The sequence below is a fragment of the Xyrauchen texanus genome, chromosome 19, assembly GCF_025860055.1.
Source record: "Xyrauchen texanus isolate HMW12.3.18 chromosome 19, RBS_HiC_50CHRs, whole genome shotgun sequence".
NCBI lineage: Eukaryota > Metazoa > Chordata > Actinopteri > Cypriniformes > Catostomidae > Xyrauchen > Xyrauchen texanus.
In genome coordinates this window covers 30,986,801-31,011,368 of record NC_068294.1, presented here as the reverse complement: position 1 = coordinate 31,011,368, position 24,568 = coordinate 30,986,801, and the positions used below count along the sequence as shown (strand labels likewise).

At 38.2% G+C, this 24,568-nt stretch overlaps 1 protein-coding gene across 1 annotated transcript in view; it reads right to left on the bottom strand.

Annotated features, from left to right (window-relative positions):
- The window catches only part of LOC127659699 (uncharacterized), a 30,467-nt gene extending 6,790 nt beyond the window's left edge, over positions 1-23,677 (bottom strand). Inside the window, exon 1 of the mRNA XM_052149637.1 lies at positions 23,052-23,677. Coding sequence (XP_052005597.1) covers positions 23,052-23,365 — 314 coding nt within the window. The 5' untranslated portion in view covers positions 23,366-23,677. The remainder of the gene's footprint in view (positions 1-23,051) is intronic.
- Positions 23,678-24,568: the final 891 nt, after the last annotated feature.

Here is a 24,568-nt window from a genome sequence, read left to right as displayed (position 1 = left end):
TAGATAGCATATGCAATGCTCATGCCTACACGTTCTCATCAACATGAAATGAAACAAGAGAAATTAGGTGCAAAACAGGTCATTATATTACCCCTACATCCACTTGAGTAAATTCTTAGAGTCTGCATTTTCGTGCAGTGACAGACTGAGCCATTATGATTGCTCAGATTCTCAATAGCACTATTATCTTAGGGCATGAATGAGCCACTTATGTAAGGCTCTATTTGAACAGTTATAAAGCATCTCTAATCATACAGTTTGTATTAGCAGGTGTTTTGTACCTTTACGGCCCAGGTGTGTCGCAGATTCAACCCATTTTGTTGCTATGACATATGTCGAGACAATACTTATCTATAGCCCAGTGTAGACCAGAGTGCTTGTAGGTTAAACAAACATCTCTGCGGTTACCTAGTTTTCAACTGACATGGAAATTCTGCATAGCCTATACCAAAGACAGAATCATGATGACAGACAGCCTAGGACCCCTGTAATACAGCGAGTAAGCCACTTGAGGCTGTCTAAGACATTCAAAGCCCCTATCCATGCTGGATATTTACACCCTCTTAAGAGTTTTGTAATCCAAGCAGATTAACTCATCTTTTTTTTTTTGCAACTAAAGAATCTCCTCTCCTGCTGTATGGGCTTGTATTTTTCTTAACATATTAAAAGAGTGGCTAGACAGGGAAAAACAAAGTTGTCCATTTTTGATCAGTGAAATATTGGTAGATAAATGAGTTGCATAAATCCGCACTAGGGTTTACAGACTGGAAAGTAACACTTACATTTTATGGTACATATCCTTTTCACGTCAAAAATAAATTTGACTTGCTTTGCATGCAACCATGCATGACTGTAGAGTGTAATACTACACATGCAAATTGTTTTTAGCCATTATTTGTTTTATGAAAATTATGTCTGCTCTAATGCTATATTTTAAAGTTACGTAACAAACAATATAGGGTTAACAATATAGTCAAAACTGAGGAAACTACAGATAGATCTGACTATTGTATGTAAAATGCTTGAGGTACAGAAAATGCTTCATTTATGCTCTTTATATCCCTTTTTGTCTTAAAAATAATAAAGGGACCAACCACTGAAACCTATCTACATCTAGATCAAGGCATTTCAAGCAACAAAAGGAAGGCCACTCCATTATCATCACTACCTTATAATGGTCTTCATGAGTTTAGAACATTAATCCCAAGGTTATGTTGAGTACAATTTGAAAACATTTTTAAAATCCATTTTAAAACATACATTCTCAAGATAGTAAATTGAGCTACTGTATGTAGACAGTACAAGATGACACCATCTAAAAACTCGTCATCCTAATTTCTCACATCTGCATGTTGTTTCTAATTAGGTACCTCTGCAAGAAGGTCAAAAGTGTGATGGGTCTGTATATGGTGCTGAGTAAATTTTATGAAGAACTCAGTATCTATGGATATGTGCCCACGATCCACATGTTAAAGCAGCCCCTGGTGTGCAGACAAGAAGGCAGATCGTTCCAGATGTGGCTGAGCTGCTGCACAACCTCATAATTAATAATGCATTGTTTTCTAAAGGAGAACTGTCAGTGTGCTTTACACAAGCATGGCTGCTTACAGGTCATACTAATCGATGCCACTCATTAGATTGTGACCTCCCATGAGCTCTGCAATAAGGAAGAGCAGTTTCCCTGAGAAAATGGACCTTGCATGTCACAGCAGGCTTTCGTAACAAAATACGGCCAGATCATACAGTCATTCAAATGCAGCACTTTCTCTAATGCAGTGCTGTCATTAAAGATGTATTAATTTAACCCTTCAGTATATGTTTCCTCAGCCATTCTATAAGCTTTCGAGAAGTATCTAAAGTTTACAGTGGCCTTTTGCCAGTCAAAAAAATAAACCTTGACAGGTTCATCAGGACTAATCCTGAAGGGGTTTATTCTGTGATAATAACCAAATGACTGTACATTAAGAAAAAACAGTTACATAGTGCCATCATCATATCACAATGGAAAGTGTCATTTACTGCCACATTTAGGCAAAAGGAGGTCTGACGTGAGCAACAGACATTTTTGGGCAGCCTGTTCCTTTCCTTGCTTCAAAGTGGCAGCACTGCAAGCATAGCCCCAGTGTTCTGGCTTCAGAAGATAAGTGGACATGCCAGGAGAATGGTGGAACATCAGGCCTCTGATGTCAGAGCTCGCTCAGTGCATCCGCTCTAATGTAGATAGGCTGGCATCAACACAATGTGCAAAGCAAGCGCTAAGCTTGGCAACAAGCCTTCTGCTAAATCCATTAACAAGTGCATCTCATCTCAACTGAAAACAAAACATGATCATCTGGAGTGGGACTAATTTATTTTTTGTAGGACCAATGAGCTTAGAATAAGAGATTACAACAATACAATGCATAATTCTGGTGTCTATTAATCACATTTTTATGATTCATTTATACTTTGTGGTCAGTGTAATTATCATAGTAAAAGGTCACCATAAATCATCTCTCCTCTTGCATTGCCAATTTGTGCTTGAGTTCTGCTTGAGTTTTTCATTTGCTGTCATTAATTTATTCATTTAGATAAGAAAATATATATAAATTTTTCCCTGTAATCAACATGATTGCACAGGAAATTGACATGTAGCTTCTGAAAGTTCATGTACCCTAAAATCGACCCTATTCTTCTAAATTCCATACAAGCACTGTTAGAGATTTTTGCATGAATTCAAGTGTGAACACATTTCCCTCTTGCACAACTGATAGTGCGTTGTGCAAGCAATCTCAAAAACACAAGGTTCTGTTCCCAAGGAAGTAACCACATTCACATAAACAGTGGTGAGCTCGATTCAGAGGTTGCATTTTCACTCTAAAAATAAATTTTTACTCAACTGATGGTTAGGTTTAAGTTTGGGGCTTGGGTTAGGTGGTAAGGTTAATAAAATATACGTTCCTGTTGACTGCATTACATTATTTATTACTTTTGGCCCACTTTGTTGACATTACATCTGAAAACTGGCACTCACACAAGCCCATATGTTTAACAACACTTCTAACTTCAGCAATTGGGGCAGTGATTTGCATTTCAGTGATCACAGACCGATTTCAGCAGCAGAACATTTGATCTACTGCAGCAGAATTCACAGTGTGGTCAGTGTGGTATTATGTGCACTGAAAGAATTTGTCCTCTAAATCATATGTTGTTGTCATTAGATGGTTTCCAAAAACAACATAGAGACAGCCTTTGACACAATTGAACCATAAACCTTTAAGCAAACATTAATGTTACCAATAAATAACTCTAAGGAACGGGGCAAAGTTCAAAAAATATACTCTTATCTTTGTGCATGTTGACATAAAGCACACACTTGCCTATTTAAAGATGTATACAAACAGCAAAGACGACGTTCCATGATCCAAATCCTGTCACTTTCATTGTTTATCAGGGCAGATATGAGAGAGTGATACAGGGGCTTTGGTTATGGGGATGTGATCAATGTGTTGGTTGAAGGCTGGATGGAGCTGTCTGCCAGGCAGGGAAGATTAACTGCGCCTGGGACGCCTGGCTCTCATTCTTTGCTTTTTTCTCAAAATCACTGCCATAAACTCATTACTCTTTCTTTGTCATGAATGGATCCTAGCAAAGAAAGGAATTTTCTCAGAAATGGGGCTACCCCATTCACCTTGAGACATAACTGAAATTGAATCGCCTTTGCATTTTGTTTGCTTACTTATTTACGGTTATGTACATGCATTCATGCAATCTCCCCTGCGGAATGAAAATGTGTTATCATCGGCTTTGTACACTCTTAATCTCCTCAACTCAAAAGGATTAAATTGTTAAAAGGTATGAAATGAAAGATGATACATGTGCAGGTAGCTAAGTCGGTGATGTAAAAGCTCTGATCAGAGTCAGCCAGCCAAAGAGAAATACGTAGGTCAACTGAAGGGAGCAGAAATTTTGGTATCTGATATGCAGGACTTTTACACGTAGGCAGCATTTGGGCCAAGTAGCTGTCATCATATCTCCAAAACAATCTAGGAGCCTAGTCAGACTTGAGAAAGTTGTCCAAAAAATTGTGATATGTTGGCGCACTGCCACTGCTCAAGAAACACGCAATGTTCAGAGGAGTCAGGGGAGGTGAAGACCATACATTACCCAACAGCAGCGTGATATGAAGCTTTTCTGAATTTGATTAAGGTGCTCTAAAATGATCTCAGATTATCTAGCATGCATATTGAGAGGACCTTTGTAGGCAAATCATGCATTTTGAAAGACTACATAAGTTTGCAACTGTTTTACTCTCCTCTGCAAACTGCAAATACAAAGGATTAAAAAAAAAACATTGAGAATATATCTTTCTATATATTGTTTGCTTTTCTTAGGCACTGTAAAAACAAGCCAGTCAGTGGAAAGCCTTTCTCAGTCTAACGTAAATAGAAATGACATAAGAATATGTGGTGCATTGCTTCACTTTCACTGTTTTTCTTCGCTCTGAGTCAGTGTCCATGATAACTGCATAATGAAGCATTGCGTTTTATTTGCATTTTCCATTAAAAAAGCTTTTTTTCCTTAGTTCTACCTTTATATCAGTGCACTGCTCAATATATTGCAAAAAACTAGAGGATGTATGCTCACACCAGATGTCACAATCAAACTTTTCAATGTTTATGGAAACTGATCTCTCTGTATGGCCCTTATTCATATTCCTTATAAAGGTATATGACTTGTGACTTATGACTATATGACTTTAATTGTTATTTTAATATAAGCAGCTACACAGGCATTGCTTTTCATAACAGTGAACAATGTGAACCTGCCACACCCAGAGTAATGCAGAAGTGACGTTTGTTTTCAAATCATTAGTTGCAGGAAACATTTATACAAATATAGTTGCAGGTTCTCAGTAGCATTAAGGAATAGTTCATGAAAAACTCATATGTTGTCTTAAACCCGTACGCCTTTCTTTCTTTCATGAAACACAAAAGGCATCGTAAGGCAGATAGTAAGTGACAGTAACCATTCACTTTCAGCACTTTTCCATACAATGAAAAAGAATGGTGACTGAGGCTAACATAATTTCTGTCATCTCCTTTTGCGTCCCTAGGAAGAAAGAAAGTCATACAGGTTTGGAACAACAGGTGAGTAAATTATGGGATTGCCACTTGGTTGCAGACTGCAAAATATTTCAGAAATGTGCTCTCGCACCATTAGTTGGACTAAAAAGCATTCCTTTCATTCTGTGTAGCATATGTATGATTTTGAAGATCATGCTGTCTTCAGCAATTGTCTAAATAATAAGCTCATCCCATCTGGAATGTGATCTGTTTTATGTGCGCCCCTTCCTGATCTGTGTTTTGCATGTCTGCAAGTGTTTTCCTGTTGTCTGGCTCAAAGAAATTTCTGGCATGAGCAAAGGTTTTAGGTTTGGTTTGACATTGAAAATACCTGAAGGATTGGAACAAGTTGAGTCACTTCATGACACCTTCACAGTTCTCAGTGTCACTATTAAGCTGCTTCAGGTGGTGTGCCATTGCATGCTCTGTTGCTAGACTGAATTCTTCAGACTGTCCTCACAGCACCTTAACATTAATCTACATTCTTTAGTGGGGCAGATTCTAGAGAGAGACTCCATGAGTGGTTCACTTCAAACTGTGCTGTGGCATAAACATGGTAACCAGGAGGTTCTCAGAAAGCCTGCCCAAGTAAACAGACCACAGGATGACACTCCACATGACTCCCACATGAGGACAACAAGGAAGCTGGCTGGGATTGACCCTATTATTAGACACTCTGTGATAGATGCTGGCATAGAAGTTGTGGTTACCGTTGTGTATTTCAAGACCCTGACCACTTCTTTAGCTCCTCTGTGGAAACTGCACAATTGAACTTGCATCAAAACAAAGTGTATGGAGTTTCAATGCCATTGCAAATCCCATTGAATTCACACCTACACTTACACTTTAAATTTAGGTAGAATAAATGCCACTTTATATTTTGTTATATAATGCAAATACATTCAATATTTTAAGTGTGACTTAAGAGTACAAATATTCTTTTGGGCCGCTATAAATCTGAAAAAAAAAAAAGCATGAAGGTTTATGTTATGCTATTTTGTATTGCAATTATCAGGAATAAATAAAAAAAATAAGCTTAAGTGTGGGTAGCATAAATATAGTCCTTTTTTCATGCAGTTATATCATTTGTCATGATCTAAACGGACATATGATGCAACCCAAAGTAAAGTTTGTCCGGTGGATGTCCTGTGTCTATTTCTGATCTTAATGTCTCTGTATGTGTGAGAGAGTTCTAGAGAGAGTTTAAGACAGAAGCACAGAGCGAGAGAGACAGAGAGAGTATATTAAAACAAGGAAATGAAAAAAAGGAAGAGAAAGTGGTGGGGAGGGAGGGAGGGCTGTTGTTGTGCAGTGTTTCCTCTGATAGTGGACTTGGCTGTACTCCCAGTTCTTTAGGTAAACGACTCAAAACACAATTACCTTAAATGCCTTTTTATGAAAAGACAAGGTGGCAGTATGCAAACATGACCGATTCATAATTGAATTATGCATAAGTTGTTGTGCTTTAAATATATGTTATTTATTTTTTATATTTTGAGTATAAATGGTTATTTTGTAAATAACATGAAATACTTTTGGGGAGTTGACATGTCCTGTGGTTTGACATGCTTTATGTCATCTGTAGCCATTTTAACAAGCATTTATTTAATACATACAGTTTTAATAACTTAAATAAACTTTAATAAACTGCATGAAATATTTATAATATATTTTAAAAAATTCACACCGCAGGACCATTTGAAAATAATGAAGGCAGAAATGTGTTCAAAAATGAAATCAACTTAAAAGAAATGGTGTATAGTTACAGGACCTAAGATATACACTTTGTCTTATATACAGGTATTCATGTAAATTTTAACCTTAAATCTTAATTTTAAAAAGTCTATGCACACGTTATGCAGCCACCCAAATGCTTCAAATCTAAAAATTATTGCACCTTTATCCTCTTTCAAAGCCGTCTCCCATCAGGAGTGAAAATGCTGACATTTGGAAAATCATTAGCCTCTTATTTCTAGATCAGCTTATGGTGCACACTTTAATTCTCTAATCTGTTCTACAAAAGTGACCCTTTGTGAGATACGCTTGGCCAGGATGTTGAAGAGAAGGAACTTATTCTAGAATACTAATTGAGGAGAACAAAATCTCCTGATGGGCTTCCACCAGTAGTTCTCCAGGTGACCATGGCAACACTTAAAATCCTGAAAGATAATGTTGTTTTAAATTCTAATGTGCTCTAAATGTCTGTTCTAGACATTTTCCCAATAATTCTAAAGAAGTGATTAAATGTTTTGCTTATAATGTTGAAGATAAAATGAATCAATAACAAGACATTGACCAGTTAGCTATGCATTTCAGTTGTATAATGTAATTGAATATAATTTTAATTTGATTAAATAACACTGTACTCTTACATTTTTAACTAAAATTGTCAATTGTTTTGAAAATACCAAAGTCTAGAAAATTATTAATTTATTGACTGAGTTTCCATGAAAAATTATTTACAGTAGGTCTGATTATATCATAGCTCATTCAGTGAACTCCAAAGAAAAATATGCAATATTTTCTGCATATAATATGCCCTTCGGCATATTGCAGCACAGTTTTGTGGCCCGTTCTGCATAACGCGACGGCTTATTTCAGATTAGTCCCGGTTCTCCCGATGGCCTGTCCACCCCGATCGGCCCCAAAGTGCGTCGGCCCACCGGGAAAATGCCCGGTATGCCAGATTACCAATCAAGTCCTGATGCCAAGACATTTCTCTCATACAAGTCCATTATTTTACCCTAAGGTTTGGTCTGCAGTAAACAGAGCTGTGGTGATGTAACTGATATTAGTAAACACCAAAAAGAAGATTAGAAAAACAATCTTGTGTCTCATCATAGGGAGTCTCATCGTAGGCGTGCATGTGCACTGTCGGTCTTACATAATAATAATAATGCTTGTTGTTCAAGGGAAAAAGTAATTGTCTAATCTAGTAGGATTAAACAGGGCTAAACAGATCTCCCTGAAGGGGGAATATACAGTACATACTATATATAAATATATTGAATATATTTGGAGTGACATTATTTCTGTGAAAAAAACCTTTTACTTAATTAAATATTTTAACATAACCATATCATCAGTTTTTCAGACAACATCTCAGCTATTCTATTACAAGTATTTTATTACAAAATTCCTCCCACACACAGTTATGGAAAACAGTTTGTTGAAGTACAGGCAAGTGGGTGGATTGGATCACTACTGATTTAATCCCCTTCAACAAATCTCAAAGATGAGAAATTACCTCAAGTGAAGATGAAATTGCATTAAAGATGTTTTTTTATTCATTTATTTATTCCATTTTGACCTTATGCATCAGAAAAAAAAATTCCGTGCACAGTGATACGAAGGTGTTAAATAAAGTGCTGTGAGGTTATTGATTGCTATCAACTGTTCTGGCAGAAAATCAAATCAAAAGGGTTTTACTACAGTGGGCCTTTATTCAAGTTGTAATCTTTGTTTCGTTTTGAAAAGCCATAATTTCTTACAAATGTTTGTTACTGTAAACTCCATGTGCCTGAGCTGTAGTGGCTTGGCATAACTTCATCTTGTTAAATATATGTTCAATTTGTTTTGGAGCAAAAGAAAATGTTGATCTGTTGATCTGAACAGAACTTTGGACTGATGCTAAGTAAATTTACCTCAATGCTGCAAATGAAAGATAAAACATACTTTTAGAATTAAGAGAACTTGCATATGATCCCATACATTTGTGTTTCCAGTTTCTTAAATAGGAAATGAAAACGCAAGAAATCATTATACCACGCAAGGTATATGTTGCAAAGATTAGCATGTACTTTTATTCAAAGAAACTTACAGTGTATTTCGAATGGGTGATAGCGAGACAAACAGACCCTAGAGCAGAGGAGCATTTCAAAGGATCTGTGTGTTGTGGAAGTCAGGTATAGATTCATGCAATCCTCTGTTGATACTTAGCTGACACGCAGCAAACTGGAAGGCAACCACACACCCGATAAGAGGGTAACCAACAGATACATGAGACAGGACAAACTAGGCAGAGAGAGTGAGGTTAGTTACTTCACATCAAATAGCTTTCTATAATGTTAACACATAACAGTCATTTCAGACTACATTCACAACAAACTACATTCAGCCAACACTGAACTACAGCTAACAAACCAGCAAAGGACATGACACACGAGGGGATTAAAATAGGCAAGAACAAACAAGGAACATGTGCCACTTGCCAGCTGAAAAATGGCCTGATCAGTGTTCCCATGGAAACAATCAGGGTTACCATGGAAATTCTGATTCCGCATGCTAGACGCACATGAAACACATGAGGGAGAAAACGTCAACATGCTTGGAACAACCCAAACAGAACATGGAGCATGAGCGTCCGGATTCCGTCACAGACCACAACCAAGCCAGACAGCCATGCCCCAGACATGAACGAAGAGCACACAGCGGTAACTCACAAACGGGGCCGTGCGCTCCCGCAAAGAACGTACACGAAACACAAGACAGACAGGGAACAATGATGCCAAGGTCCCGTCAGACAAAAACCCAACCTGACAAGGAGACAGAACCGTGACATCACCGGAGAGCGCATGGCGGTAACTCACATCCGGACCCGTGCACTCACACAAAGACAGGACACGAAGCACAAGACAGAACATGTGGTGATGATGTTATGGTAACGTTCGACAAAAAGCCAACCTGACAAGGTGACAGGACCGAGACAGTATTCAAGATGTGATCTGAATCCATGCCCCAAGTATTGTTAGTGCCTTGCTCTAAGCTACAGGAACCAAAACCAAAACAGGAATCTGTCAAACTGTGTACTATAAGATAAAGCTATATGCTTTATGAAGGAATAAACATTTCCTCAGTGAGGAAATTACATCATCTTATTTGACAGTTATATTCTTAACCCACAGCAAACCAGAGCTGGCGGGTTATGTACGTGTGTTATTCAATGTGAAGACAAGCATTCTTTGCTCTTATTTGACATCTCTCCTGCCCAGTTCCCTTACAAATGACGCATCATGAATTGTGGGCCCTGGGAGACTTTTTGGGTCACAGTTCTGTGGTTTAAATCCAACAAGAACCCAGTATGCATGTTTTACATTCCAGTTCCCTGTGCCATACATTTTTGGCAGAGCTTCCTATAAGTTACATTAGCCTGTGACAGAGTTTACTGCTCTGTTTACTAATTTGTCTATTTGCTTGTTAACAGCAGAACATCGCTTGATGATGTTTCACTCAATGACAACCCAGTGCAAATAATACAGCTGCAAATGTATTATAATGGCAAAGGAACGTCACAAGTGTTTTCAGGATACTCTGAATGTTTGTAGTGGAAGGAGAGGAAAGTTTCCTGAGAAGCAACTTTGGTTGTTCGTGCAAAGATGTTCTCAAAGTCGATAATTAAGAACCAAGCCTGATGAATCATAGTGTTTTGAGAATGTTTCTGCCTTCTCTGTCTTGGAGAAGTGATGACATCAAACCATAAATCTCACAAAGCCTTTAAGTAATTCCTGTTTAACGTTAGCACTGTTTAACAGTTTGTCAACATCTTCTCCATAAAAGCTATGCTAAAACCACAACGCCTTGCCTTTATCAAGACTGACCTTTTTAATGAGTTACATGCTTTTTTGAGCTTGGGAAAATTAACTCTTTTTTTTCTCTTCTTTTTTTTACATTTTGGAAAGAAATGCTTTTGTGTTGCTGCAACAATGTAACTGCTGTATATACTGTATGTTATCAATAATAATACTCATTTGACAAGAATTGTATGTCAACATAGTGTAACGAAACTCAAGTCTGGCAACTTTATATGCCACAATATAATCTCAGCAATTTGACATGTTAAAATATGGTCTTAGTTCTGTTGCATGAGATGGGTGTTTTAAGAACTCAAGTTCCTATAATTAACCTTCCAGTGGAGAAGTTTTGGACAGAAAATTGTTTATTGCGTAGCTGCACGCGACACATACTTTGGGCATGTGCAACCTGCTGTGCACATGCCCAAGAGTTTCTTAACCCTGCAAGATGACTTTGTCTCTGTTTTATAACATGTGGCAAGTAAATACAAAGCAAAGTCCATTAGAAGAGTACAGCAGAGCTATGAAATCCTATTTGAATGCATGCAACAACCCTGTGAAGAATCTTTATCCAGAATAAGCGCTTAAAGTGGGCTGATTCATTCTCCCCATAAGTGTTTAGGAGGACATTGTTTTTCAGACCAGCCAAGCCAAACCCCATGATGAGCCACGGCTTGTCATGGACTAGCATAATGGAAAAACACAGGTTTCCTTTATTGAAAGCTGGGCAAAATAGTGTCCTTGATCACACACCACTACTGTTTGAAAACACCTGTGTTGTACAGTATGTCGATTTATAATGGGAGATCTGTGAGTAAAATGAGTAGCTTGTGACTCGAGTTCCTGTAATCATTGAAGCATTGTTTACTTGTTTACAAACAACACTGTGTTGGACATGTAGGTAATTTTCTCTAATAACTCTAATACCAATGGCTCAGTCATGGTGCACAGATTCTGATTGGTGTATATTTGGCTCCCAGGCACTTATAGAAAAGAATAGAATCCTTTATTTTGGTCACACATTATATACATATATACAGTGAAATGTATTTGTTTTCACATATCTCAGCTAAGCTGGGGTCAGAGTCAGAGTGCAGGGTCAGCCATGATATGGGTTAAGGGCCTTGCTCAAGTGCCCAACAGTGGCATCTTGGTGGTGCTGGGGCTTGAACTCCCGACCTGCTGGTCAGTAACCCTGAGCCTCAACCACTGAACCACCACTGGCCCTCTTTTGTCAACAAACTCTGTTGACAGGTTCTCGCATTATCTCAATGGACGTCAGTGCTGGGGTGTGAACGGATAAGACAATAAGGGTAAGCACCTTGGTGCACTGCTCACCTCTGTCTCATCCTATAGACAACTCATACTTATGCCAGCTACATCATTCCAAATTGTTTTGCTTTCAAACAAGCGAGGCAAGCATAGGTGGAAGTTTATTCATGAATGTGACACTCCTTTAATTTTTTATCCATAAATGCATAGTTCCCAAAAATCCTCTTTGTTCCATCTGTCCTCCCTGTTGATTTGATTTATTCTGAGATAACATGCATTGACTTAAAATGTATTCCAAATTCATCCAGTAATCGGAGCGACTGGAAAAGATTATAGAAATTCGTTGGTCAAAAGGTGTGAGACCCCTTTTGTTCTTTTCATGACATAATGCAAGGTTTGAAAGAGTTGGTAAGACCTTTAAGGCATGGAGGTCTATAATATACCTGGAGAAAGTTTATCCATAAAAGGCAGTAAACAGCTAACAGTATGAGTCCATTTCAGTCTTGTAAGAGCCCTGCAAAAACTCTGACACTGTAAGCCTCCTGAGACCCACGTCCACATGTATGGATATTACTTTTTGGCTTCAACATTGGCTATGCATAATTTCATTTAATTTAAAATGGCTGCTCTCAGTTGAGGAGACTCTAGGCTGGCATTAAAGGGTTAAACTTTCGACGCACCGAGTCATGTGACAAAACAACATGGCACCGATCTCAATTGAAACATATACAAATATCTCATTGTTAAATAAATATTTTTCTCCAAAACGCATTGACCATAATTATTGGCACCCTTTCATTCTATACTTATTGCAACATCCCTTTGCCAATATAACTGCTCTGGGTCTTCTCTTATAATGCCTAATGTGGTTTGAGAACACTTAGCAAGGGATCTGAGACCAGTCCTCCATACAGAATCTCTACAAATCCTTCAAATTCAGAGGTCCTTGTTGGTGGACTCTCCTCTTCGGTTTCACCCCACAAATATGGGGTTCAGGTCAGGGGACTTGGAAGGCCATGGCAGAACCTTGATATTGTGGTCAGTGAACCATTTTTGTGTTGATTTTGATGTTTGTTTTGGAAGAACCAACCAGGGCCCATTGTAAGCTTTCTGGCAGAGACAGCCATGTTTAGATATTTTTCTGATGGTGTTTGATAGAGTCTGTGATGCCATGTATCTGAACAAAATGTCCAAGACCTCTGGCAGAACACTAACATTAAAGATCCAGCTCCACATTTAACCATGGGCATTGGGTACTTATTTATCTTTATGTGCCAAACCCATCTCTGGTGTTTGCTGCCAAAAAGCTATTTTTTTATTTATTTATTTTTCATCTGACCATAGTAGTAGTGTCTGGCAAACTGAAGATGTTTGAGTTTGTTGTTGGATGAGAGCAGAGGCTTTTTTCTTGAAACCTTCCCAAACAACTTGATGGTGTAGGTGATGCCTAATATATATTTTTTAGACTTACTGACCCAAAGTCTCAACTAATGTCTGTATTTCTCCAGCTGTGATCCTTTTATATTCTTTGGCCACTTTTCATTGTGCTACTTCTCACTGTGCTTGGAGACAATATAGACACACATCCTTTTCCAGTCTGATTCTTAAGCTCTTCAGTTTATTGTAACTTAATTATTGCCCTGATGGTGGAAATTGACATTTTCAATGCTTTAGCTATTTTCTTCCCATTCACTTCCCATTTTGTGAAGCTCATCAACCTTTAGCCGCACATCAGAACTATATTCTTTAGTCTAAGCCACTGTGATTGATGATTAAGGGAATTTGGCCTGTGTGTTACCTCATATTTATACCCCTGTGAAATAGGAAGTCATGGCTGACCAATTTCATGGTCCTAGTCACCCATGTATACATAAGAATTTCTATGTGTTCCAATAATTGTGTCCAATGTGTTTTGAAGAAAAATATTTATTTAATAATGATATATTTCCCCTCTGACCTGTCCAGGGTGTCCCCCGCCTTTCGCCCAATGTTAGCTGGGATAGGCTCCAGCCCCCCGCGACCCTGTACACAGGATAAGCGGTTGACGATGGATGGATGGATGGATGGATGGATGGATATTTCCCCTCTTTTAATTGTTTTATTTCAATTAAGGGTTAGATTATTGTGAACATTTTGAATGAAAGATCAAAAGGATAAACAATGCAGATTTTTCACAGGCTTCTTTGCTCATATTTAACAAGGATGCCAATATTTTTGGCCACAACTGAATGTGGACATCAATTTTTAGGAAAACTGTTTAGTCTAAAAACATACATACAAACTTACAAACAACTAAATAAAAATCAAAAAAGGGAATGGAAAATTGCTGTGTTGTAAGCAAAAGAATATTTTATCAGAATGCATGGCTACTTTTGAATATCCGAAATATGAGAAATATGCTTTTTGGGTCCAGATGGTGTAGTCACAGCCTCTAACCAGTCAAACCTTGACCCCTTGCTTTTAGGTCATTAAAATGAACGCTTTGGATGAGATACATTTTTTCTGGTAAGAGACCTTTTCAGAGGTTGTGAGTCCAACAATCATTGACAATCATTGATTTTCTAAGTCAATTAATGTAAGATGATTAGCACAAATACTAAACAATAGTGTAAGATGACATTCAATTAACTTAACCACCACTTTTCAGTGCAATAATATCTCTGTCTACATTAGATTTAATTAACCTGTCCTTGGAGGGAAATCAAGGATACAGATGTAGTGCTGCATGTCTGCAATCAAATGCTATTATGTCTGCCTTAGCAGCGTCTTCCCCTATACCCTGAGATAAACACCACTGAAGCATACAAAAGAGTGTTTTATAAAGTCAACAAACCATGACCCCATGAGACTATTTCACAAGCTACCAGGACCATTTTATTTCACAATGAACTGCTTTGACCTCTCCACAAATAACGTGGACTTTTGTAGAATTTGGGACTGCAACCTTCCCAACATGAGGTTATCTCCCAGCGGTCACCTTGTGCTTTGTATCAAAATAGTCATATTGTCTGCAATTATTTGGTGCCTGTTAGAATATATAACATTACACTGTCTCTATATTAGCCTGTCTTAAAGGGGTAGTTCACTAAACATCTGTTATTCACCCTGTTTCCCGTCCAATGACGTAACTCACAGCTTAACCACCTTAGTACAATGTATCATTGGAGAAATTAACTTGCTTGTCACAACTGTTTCCCAAAATCATAGTAACTAAGTGTAAAGGGAGTTCAATGGGAAGGAGAAGGCGAGAACCGGCTTGATAATATAAATAATATTTTTAATTATAAACTTAAAAGACACAAAACACACATATGACGGACATGTCCGTAAACTAATTATCTCTCCTCGCACCACCGTCTGCCATCGGCCTTTATCCCTCTCGGAGGCTTAATTAGCCTGATAAGGGACCGGGTGTGTAAAATCACGCCCCGCCCGCCGCCCTGCCACACAAAGTCAAATATCCATTGTTCGAACCATGTTGGTTAAACAACATGTCGCGAAAAACTATGCTTCTAACCACAGGTAAAAAGCTGTAGTTCAAACCACATAACTTTGTAATACTCTTTGTGAATGTTCGTTGGATTTATGGTTTGGGAAACACAAAATCTTTTAACTATGTTTGTAATGGAGAACTTGCAAACATAGTTGGCTAACGATGCTTTTGAGAAACACACCACTGTATGACATTTTTTCTTGCATGGGACACAAAAGGAGATGTTAGGCAGAATGCTTGCCTCAGTCACCATTAACTTTCATTGTGTGGGAAAAAGATTAAATGAAAGTGAATGGTAACTGAGGCTAACATTCTGCCTAACATCTCTTTTTGTGTTCCACAGAATAAAGAAAGTAATTTAACTCGCTGTCCCAGGTCATGGACTCTAAGGCACCCCAGTGCCTTCAATAAGTATGTTTGTGTTTTGGCTATAGCATAGCTGCTTGGGCTCAGTGAATGCCAATGCTGGGTGGGCTTGCAGACAGTGCCTGTCAGTACCCTGAACCCTGTTTCTGGGAAAAGGAGCACCTTAGACCAAACAACAAAGCCTGGGCTGGCCCCCTGCCTCTGGCTCACTGTCAAAACTCCACCGGCCCAGTCACAACAATGCTGCTATTCAGCCAGTCAATTATATGTATATTATACACCTCTGTGCATGTTTGTCTGACTAGGACAACTAAATTACTGGACAAGCCTCTGCCATGCAGACAATTGGCCTGTTAAGTCATTATGAAACTGGATCCAACTGTTGCATTATATTACAATATCTCTTCTACTGGCTGTAAGTAATTTATTGCAAACATCTTGTGTTAAGGATATTGTACAGTACATGCAGAACTGCATGTGTACTCGGCATAATCAGATCATCAATGCAAATTACTTGTTCCCAAAGCATGAGCTCAATGGCGCTTTAATTTGCAGACCAGCTGCAGAATTGAACACATCACAGCAACAGACTGCACCTTGTTCATATAATTAGCTAAGACATTATCAATTAAAGATTTGTATGTATGACAAGGATAATTGATGGCACACAATGTATGCCTTTGGGTTGCATTAGGTTATTGCTGTTCACTATTCTCTTCTTGCTGACCTACTTTAACTTAAAGGGATTATTGATCCATCCAATGAAAGTGAATGGTGACTGAGGCTACAATTCTGCCTAGCATCTCCTTTTGTTGTCCACAGAAGAAATAAAGTTAATTGCATTTTGAACAATATGAGGGTGAATGAATGATTTTTGGATGAATTATCCGTTTAATATACTGCCCTGATATAACATAAAACAACGGTTTAAATGCTCATTTGGAAATATAGGGTGAACTATACAACAAAAAAAAAGATCTCAATTGCATTGCAATCAGATTTTCCTCATTGTCTCTGAATTAATTACAATGGTTTGGAAATGTGATCAAATCAGCATTAAAATTCTTGCTGTTCTTTTGAAACAGTACTCTAACAGAAGTCTTACTGAAGTGTTCCTACTTTTGTTGACACAGCTGGGAGTGGCCAGCATGCCTTCAGATTGTGGTACAATGTATGTAGCTGATCTCCTTTATAGTAATGACCAAGTCAAATAAATAGGTTTGAGAGCACTGGGGAATTGATTGGTATAAGGCTCAGAGGATCCAAGTCTGTGGCTTCTCAAAGCCTTGATTTCTTCACCCTTACACTGCAGAATCAGCCTGAATTTTTCAAAACAACTTTAAAGGAAAGACCACTCAGCCAAAACCACTGACACCCTCATGACCCCAGTGCCTTTTATGCAACAGTCTAAAAAAATAGGCAGGCTTTAGGAAGATCTCTCAAAATATGGTTTTATCCTGTTAAAGGTTTTTGTCCTGTGTGTGAGGTATCATAGACTTGGCTGCGGACAGAGGTTCATTGTTAGTAAGGAATATCTTTTGGCATATAATAGAAGTCCTTCTCATATTGATCTAGGTTGCGCAAGTCTCTGCTTCTAAAAGTCTTCAACCTCTTGAGAAGGAACAAAAGAGCTCTCGAGCTCTCATGTGGCGAGCATTAGCTTATTATGGCCTTGTGCAAACCTTTCTCTTTCCTCATGTGATGTGCTGGATGCCTTTTATTAGAACTTGTGGCTCCCTATTCTATGCTGGCTGGACGTGTGACCATTTAAGTGATTTTGTTTTGTACCCGTGCATGTGCAAATTTAGGTCTGATAGAGTAAATATAACAGATATTCTACTTTATGTTCTTTCCTGAACAATATGAATGAACCAGCCAAAGATTCTGAACAGTTTTAACTTTTGGCTTTTGTTTGGTCAGTGGGGAGGGATAGTCAGTCTGGGTAAGGCTTCTAGAGGGATGCTTTTTAATTTGTTGAGTGCAAATAGTGGTGGTAGAGTGGGTCGGCTGCTAATCGCAGGGTTGGTGGTTCGATTCCTCTAGAAGAAACAGTTCATGACTACACATGCCGAAGTGTCCTTGGGCAATACACTGAACCCCAAGTTGCTCCCAATGGCAGGCTAGCACCTTGCATGGCAGCTCTGCTGTGTGAATGTGAGTGTGAATGTGTAGTGAATGGGTGAATGGGACACAGTGTAAAGCACTTTGGTAACCTCTAAGGTTAAAAAAAGGCGCTATATAAGTGCAGAACATTTACCATTTACCAAATATATATGCAGTGGTCAAAAAATTAACACTTAAGTCACTCTGAAATATGTACAGAATGAAATCAGATACAAAGTATTAAACTAAGTGTCATGTGCAATTTCAAAACATTTCCTAAATTTAAGGTAATGCTGTGAAAATAGATTGTGGAGTTAATGTTTGTACTAATCGCTGCGTATTAAACTTGTGTAAGGCCTCCAGCAGTCGTTCACAGCACACAGCCTATGTAGTAGGCTTAGAGGTCTGCACAGGCCTTAAAATTAAACCTGAACCTGACCCGTACCCAAGACCATGTGGTCTGACACTACCCGGCCCAAACAATACCCTCAGATTTTAAGCCTGAACCCAACCTGAACCCGAAATCGCTTACTATCTAATTTCTTCTCCTAGCAAGTACTGTTGCAATGTCTGCATTTTATGTAAGCAAGATTCATAACAGTATTGAAACAGTAAGCATTCAGATTTAACAAGGCATAGCAGCCCCTCGGTACACTAGAGCAGAAGAGGAAAAAGTTTTTAATGTTGTGCTACTCATTTGTTCCTGTGTAATTACCAATTGATGAAGGAACGGTATTCTAAAGTGTTACCAACATATCAATTGTTTTATAATTTGAAACCAAAAAATGTTTGGTTGAACATTTTTGGTTTTTGGTGTTTGTACTTTATTTCTTTAAAATAAATACTTTTAAAATATATATTATATCAGTGACCAATGCTTTTTAAATAACAGCTCAAATACTCCCAAAGCAGCATGGCATCTGGGCAGGACACAAAATTATTTGTTTAAATCTTCTCATCCAATGAGCATCCATATTTACTCCCCAGAAATGTAATTGTGCAGGTATTTGCCATAGACTCTATGGGCTATGCATCCACTGACTTCTGTAGATCGTAGAAACAATACAGACATACAAAAACAGCTTGATAGTGATGTGTGATAGGTTAGCTACAATTTTGTTTGCTAAAATATTGAAATAGATTTATATGGATTATTTGTACATATATTTAACTAGTCATTGCTGCACTTCTTAAACAATTTTAGATGAAAATAATACAATCACTACTGTGTTATTTTCTACAAAGACATTCATACATTTTTAGGTGTGGCTTATGTGTCTAAATCCTTTTTGGGGCCACTGCAGCCTAAAATGCTGTCAGAGTGTCTTTTCAACATGTTTGGGAGGGTATAAATAGCATTTAGCATGCTTTGAAACCCCTGCATTTGTGCATGGATTTTGTGTATGATTACATTTCCTGGGTGTTTATGAGTCATATATTTTATTTTACACAGGTGAAAGGCCTTATTCTTAATTCTGTTTTGTATGTTGAGCAAACACAAGGCACCAGAAACTTCATTTAAAATCCCACAGATAATTCCCAAAAACACTGGCTCCCAGACAATGTAGTGCAAAATTATAATTAGCAGTCCAACTCAACTTGTCTGGGCCTATACCTCTGCATGCTTGGAATTTTCAATTTCATTTCTGAATATCAAGTAAATAGATTGCCATTTTAGCAACATGTCAGAGAGTTTAGCAAACAGGATTTTTGGCAAGACCTCTGTAACTTCATGACCTAAATTCTGTTAAACAGACACACCTTTCTTATCTCTGTTCCAATCAATAACACAGTGTTCCCTTCTCCTCCAAGGACCTTTGTGTGAAAAAAAAATCAATATTGAGTCTGTACAGATTGGAGAAGTGTGAAATATGGCATATTATATATGGAAAATATATCACTCACTAGAGTGTCAATTTTAAAGAATGCTGAAAGTATCCCATATCAAAGAGCAGACCAACACAATACATAATTCCCTTTCCTGTCATGGAATGCAAAAGCAGGCTAGTGTACAGACTAACAATGGCTATTTGATGGTTTTAGATCATAGGGATGTTGAAACACAGTGGATATAGTAACTGAGACTGTGAAGTCTTATTAGGCCATTGATTGAAGGCAAACTGCTTATGTTTACATCCCGACACTTTCCTCATAAAGACAAGCTAATTATGTAGATGGTAACCTTTCACTGCCACGTATAAAATTGAGGACAGCCAGTAAAGTAGATTAAACATTAACTGACACACTAGGAGTCTTAATTCAAAGGTGAATTAGAAGGGAAAGAGGTAGGCCTGTATTGTCCTGCCATAAAGCATTAGTTAAATGTGAAGTGTGGAATTTCTTTGCCATTAGCATTTCCAAATATAATTTTTTTTTAAATTATGATTTTTTGCACAGGTTTCACAAACACTGCTCATTTTACAGTGGTTGGAAAAACATTGGTTCTGCCCAAACTCACATCATTGGTTGAGCCAGTTGCTATGTGATGATCCGGAACCTATACAAATTGCTTACATTACAAATTGCTTACAATATACAGTTTCTGTATATTAAGCTGTATATTAAGCTGGAATAGTAGAAAGCATTTTAGCATTGCAAAAATTACACACTTCAGCTTTAACTCAAATAGTGATATTGGATACTTAACAATGACTTTAGCGTATTTTGAGAATCAGAACATTCATTCTGTAAATCGGATTCCAGAAAAGACTATGTAAATACACCATATTTAGATAAAACCACAATTCACCAGGGTTATTTAAATATTTGTCCATTTGTGCTTTTTATATATTTATTCTTCTAAATGTGTTGTTGCCTGGGTGGTTATCTGCCAATTTTACCTCTTTAGTCAGAACTTGAGATAGCAATTTGAAGAGCAATGTCATCTTGTTAACAGAGAAATACGTCAGCATCACCTAAGACAGTCTGACCGGCTAGCTATAATAACTTAACTCATATCTCTGCTGAGCTGACATAAAATCACAGATTTCCAAGCAAGTGAAACCCAAAGGGTGCTGTGTTATGAAAACAACATCTGTAATGTGTTCTTATCATCTGGCCGCAAGTGACAAATAGATACAGTTCAATTCCCTCTTACCTTGCATCAGCTGACAATTTTGCCAGTAGGCCTCAACTCTAATTCTCCTGCAGACTAAACATTCCAAACACTGAATTGATCATCTGAATTTTTCAAACTATCCTAGTGTACATATACGTTTACTTTCAGTTTGGAGAGCATGTTTTCATGGAAGAATGTGCTGGGAGCTTAATCCTGATTAGGCATGGTTGCCAAATACCTGCTTTGTATGACTTGTAATCCATTTGTTTTGGCAGTAAAATATTGTATACTACGTCAGCTTGTTCCAAAATTCAACATTGTGTACACAATCTGACAGCAACTAGATTCAGGCAAATGTTTCTGTTTATGGGGTTTCTCATTGAATGCTGTTTTGGAAATTGCAGTGACCATTACATTTGATAAACATTTAAGAATTTGTTAAGCTATTGGGTGAAAGACCATGCCAGCAGGGTATTTCAATTGCCCATATTTTATAAGTAAACATGTTTTGCTCCAACTGACAGAACTAAGGAGACAAGTTGGAATGAATGAAAATAAAATCCATGTGTTCTTTCTGCACCAAGACAAAGTATATGTAGAACTTTAGCATAAAAAAATCTTTGGATGTACCTGCTGCTGAGATGTTAGGTTGAATATGGACTGAATGGCATATTTAAGGTTGACTTACACAAGATCCTCTTAAGTTTGCGCAAAGGCATGTTCTTCATGGCCTTGGAACCCTACCGAGTCGGTGACAGTGAGCCACCAAATTCTTTAATAACACAGTTGAAAAAGGTTACATTTAAAGCCAGTCTTATATAGTGTTTTTATCACCATACATCAAGAAGTGTAAATAATAGGTAGCATTTGGTGTTTGAATTAAGGTTGTGTAACATTTCTTAGTGTTGACTCATGGTTGGCAATGAATAAGTGCTAATATGTAATTAATCAATACACTTAAAGCCCGTTAAAAAGAGATTACAGATTTGGTTCAAAGAGATCTGTAGTGTTTCCAAAACAAAATCGCATAGCTTGACTCTTAAAGGCCTTAATAACAAGAAGGTTTTATAATTGGAGCTAAACTATTGCTCATAAGGTTTTCGGAATTACATAAGTTAAAAAACACAGAATGTTCCTGTCACCAAACTCAAGGCTCGTAACACTCTTAACTTTGGTCAGGAACTTGCAATCCCGGCCCCTGTGGAGCCTTTTAAGGTTGTAATAGCCCGAGCTAGAGGTGTGTGTGTGTGTGTGTGTGTGTGTGTGTGTGTGTGTGTGTGTGTGTGTGTGTGTGTGTGTGTGTGTGTGTGTGTGTGTGTGTGTGCATGTATTTATCACTTTGTGGGGACCAAATGTCCCCATAAGGATAGTAAAACCCGAAATTTTTGACCTTGTGGGGACATTTTGTCGGTCCCCATGAGGAAAACAGCTTATAAATCATACTAAATTATGTTTTTTGAAAATGTAAAAATGCAGAAAGTTTTCTGTGAGGGTTAGGTTTAGGGGTAGGGTTAGGTTTAGGTGATAGAATATAAAGTTTGTACAGTATAAAAACCATTATGTCTATGGAAAGTCCCCATAAAACATGGAAACACAACATATGTGTGTGTGTGTGTGTGTGTGTGTGTGTGTGTGTGTGTGTGTGTGTGTGTGTGTGTGTGTGTGTGTGTGTGTGAGCGTGTATTTATCACTTTGTGGGGACCAAATGTCCCCATAAGGATAGTAAAATCCAAAATTTTTGACCTTGTGGGGACATTTTGTCGGTCCCCATGAGGAAAACAGCTTATAAATCATACTAAATGATGTTTTTTGAAAATGTAAAAAATGCAGAATGTTTTCTGTGAGGGTTAGGTTTAGGGGTAGGGTTAGGTTTAGGGGATAGAATATAAAGTTTGTACAGTATAAAAACCATTATGTCTATGGAAAGTCCCCATAAAACATGGAAACCAAACTGTGTGTGTGTGTGTGTGTGTGTGTGTGTGTGTGTGTGTGTGTGTGTGTGTGTGTGTGTGTGTGTGTGTGTGTGTGTGTGTGCAAAATTGTTTGCCAGAGCAGGTGTGTGTAGGCATGTGTTTTTTACGTACCTGTGGAAGTATAGTAGAATGGATAGCATTGTTTGGTCAATGTTGCTGTTGCAGATGCCCTCATTGAGCAGGTAACACGGGTCTCGGACCACCGACTCCATGGAGTCCTGTCTCATGATGTTGTTCAGCTTATCTGTGTTGAGGTTCTGAAAGTGAAGCTGGTCTCGTAGCTGTCTGAAGTGGTTGATTGAAGTGGGACTGCCCAGGCTTGTGTGGCCTGGCCGGCCCGACTTAGGCTCATAGCCATTGGCCAGATCCAGACAGCAGCTGCAGCAGTCCAGACCGATGGGTGAGCGGCATTCGTCGTTTGACATCAGGGCGAAGCTGGCAAAACTCTGTCTCACGTCCAGAGAAGGCCACCTTCTGAGAGCTTCTGTTCAAGTGTTCCAGGTGCGACGGGAGTAGCTGATGTTAGTTGATCCTTCTTGACAGTGCATGCAAGAGTGTGTGTGAGTGTGTGCACATGCAACGCCGGTTTTTATGAGTAGGGGTGCCTGTTCACTCGTACTGATGCAGCGTGAATGTTTAAAAAAGAAAACCCAGAAGCTGCTTTTTATTTATTTTTTTGCGCGGTCCCTTTTTCCCTGCCCCTGTGTGTGTATACAGTGCAAACAGAGAGAGACAGAGAGAGAGAGGGAGAGAGAGAAAGAGAGAGGAGGAGGAGAAGGTTAGAAATGAGGGAGGGGATAATCTTCTGATTAGTCAACCATTCTGATCTGTTCACACAAAGGCTCCTCCCATTTTCCTCTTACTCTGCCTGTCTCAAACTTGACATCACAACTAGGGGAGGAGCTAAGTTAGAAAGGGAGTAAAGAAGCATAATAGCATGCTTTTTAACATGTGCACCTCAGTGCTGCCAGGGGCGGAAACAGAACAAGATCAAACTCATAGTACGTCTCCTGTTTATTTCACTGTATCACACACAAAAGCATTTTTTCCCTCATTGGTTTGGTCTCCCATTTCCTAAGGCTATTAAATTCTGACATGACAAATTTTCTTTGCGTGCAGTTGGCACAAGTGATGCTTGTGTGCAGCTTTCCGTGTCCAATGAGTGCCTTTTAGCAGTTTGTTCTTTCCCTTTTAAGAAGAGAGCATCTTGGCTCAGACACCAATATCTCCATGGAAAAATGAAAACAAAGTATACTTAAAGTGCATAATTAGTTAATGATTAAAGGTCAGTAATCCAATTATCCTGTCTATTAAATTCCTCTGTTATGGAAAGGTTTGGACTTTTTGTGAATTGCCTCAGATTGAGAACTTGTGTAAAAAGGATTTCTATCATATTGAAAAACATGATAAAGAAAAAACATTTACAAAACGCTAGACACTGAAAATCTTTCAGAACTCAATAAATTCTCAGAAACCACAAATATTTTCCAATGTTCAACTGATATCTACACCTCTGATGACATGTTTGAAATATGTGGAAACATATTATTTCATCACATCTTACAAACATCTCTAAACTCTCTGTCCCAATTTAGACCAAGCCACAGCAAATATTACCACCGTTAGTG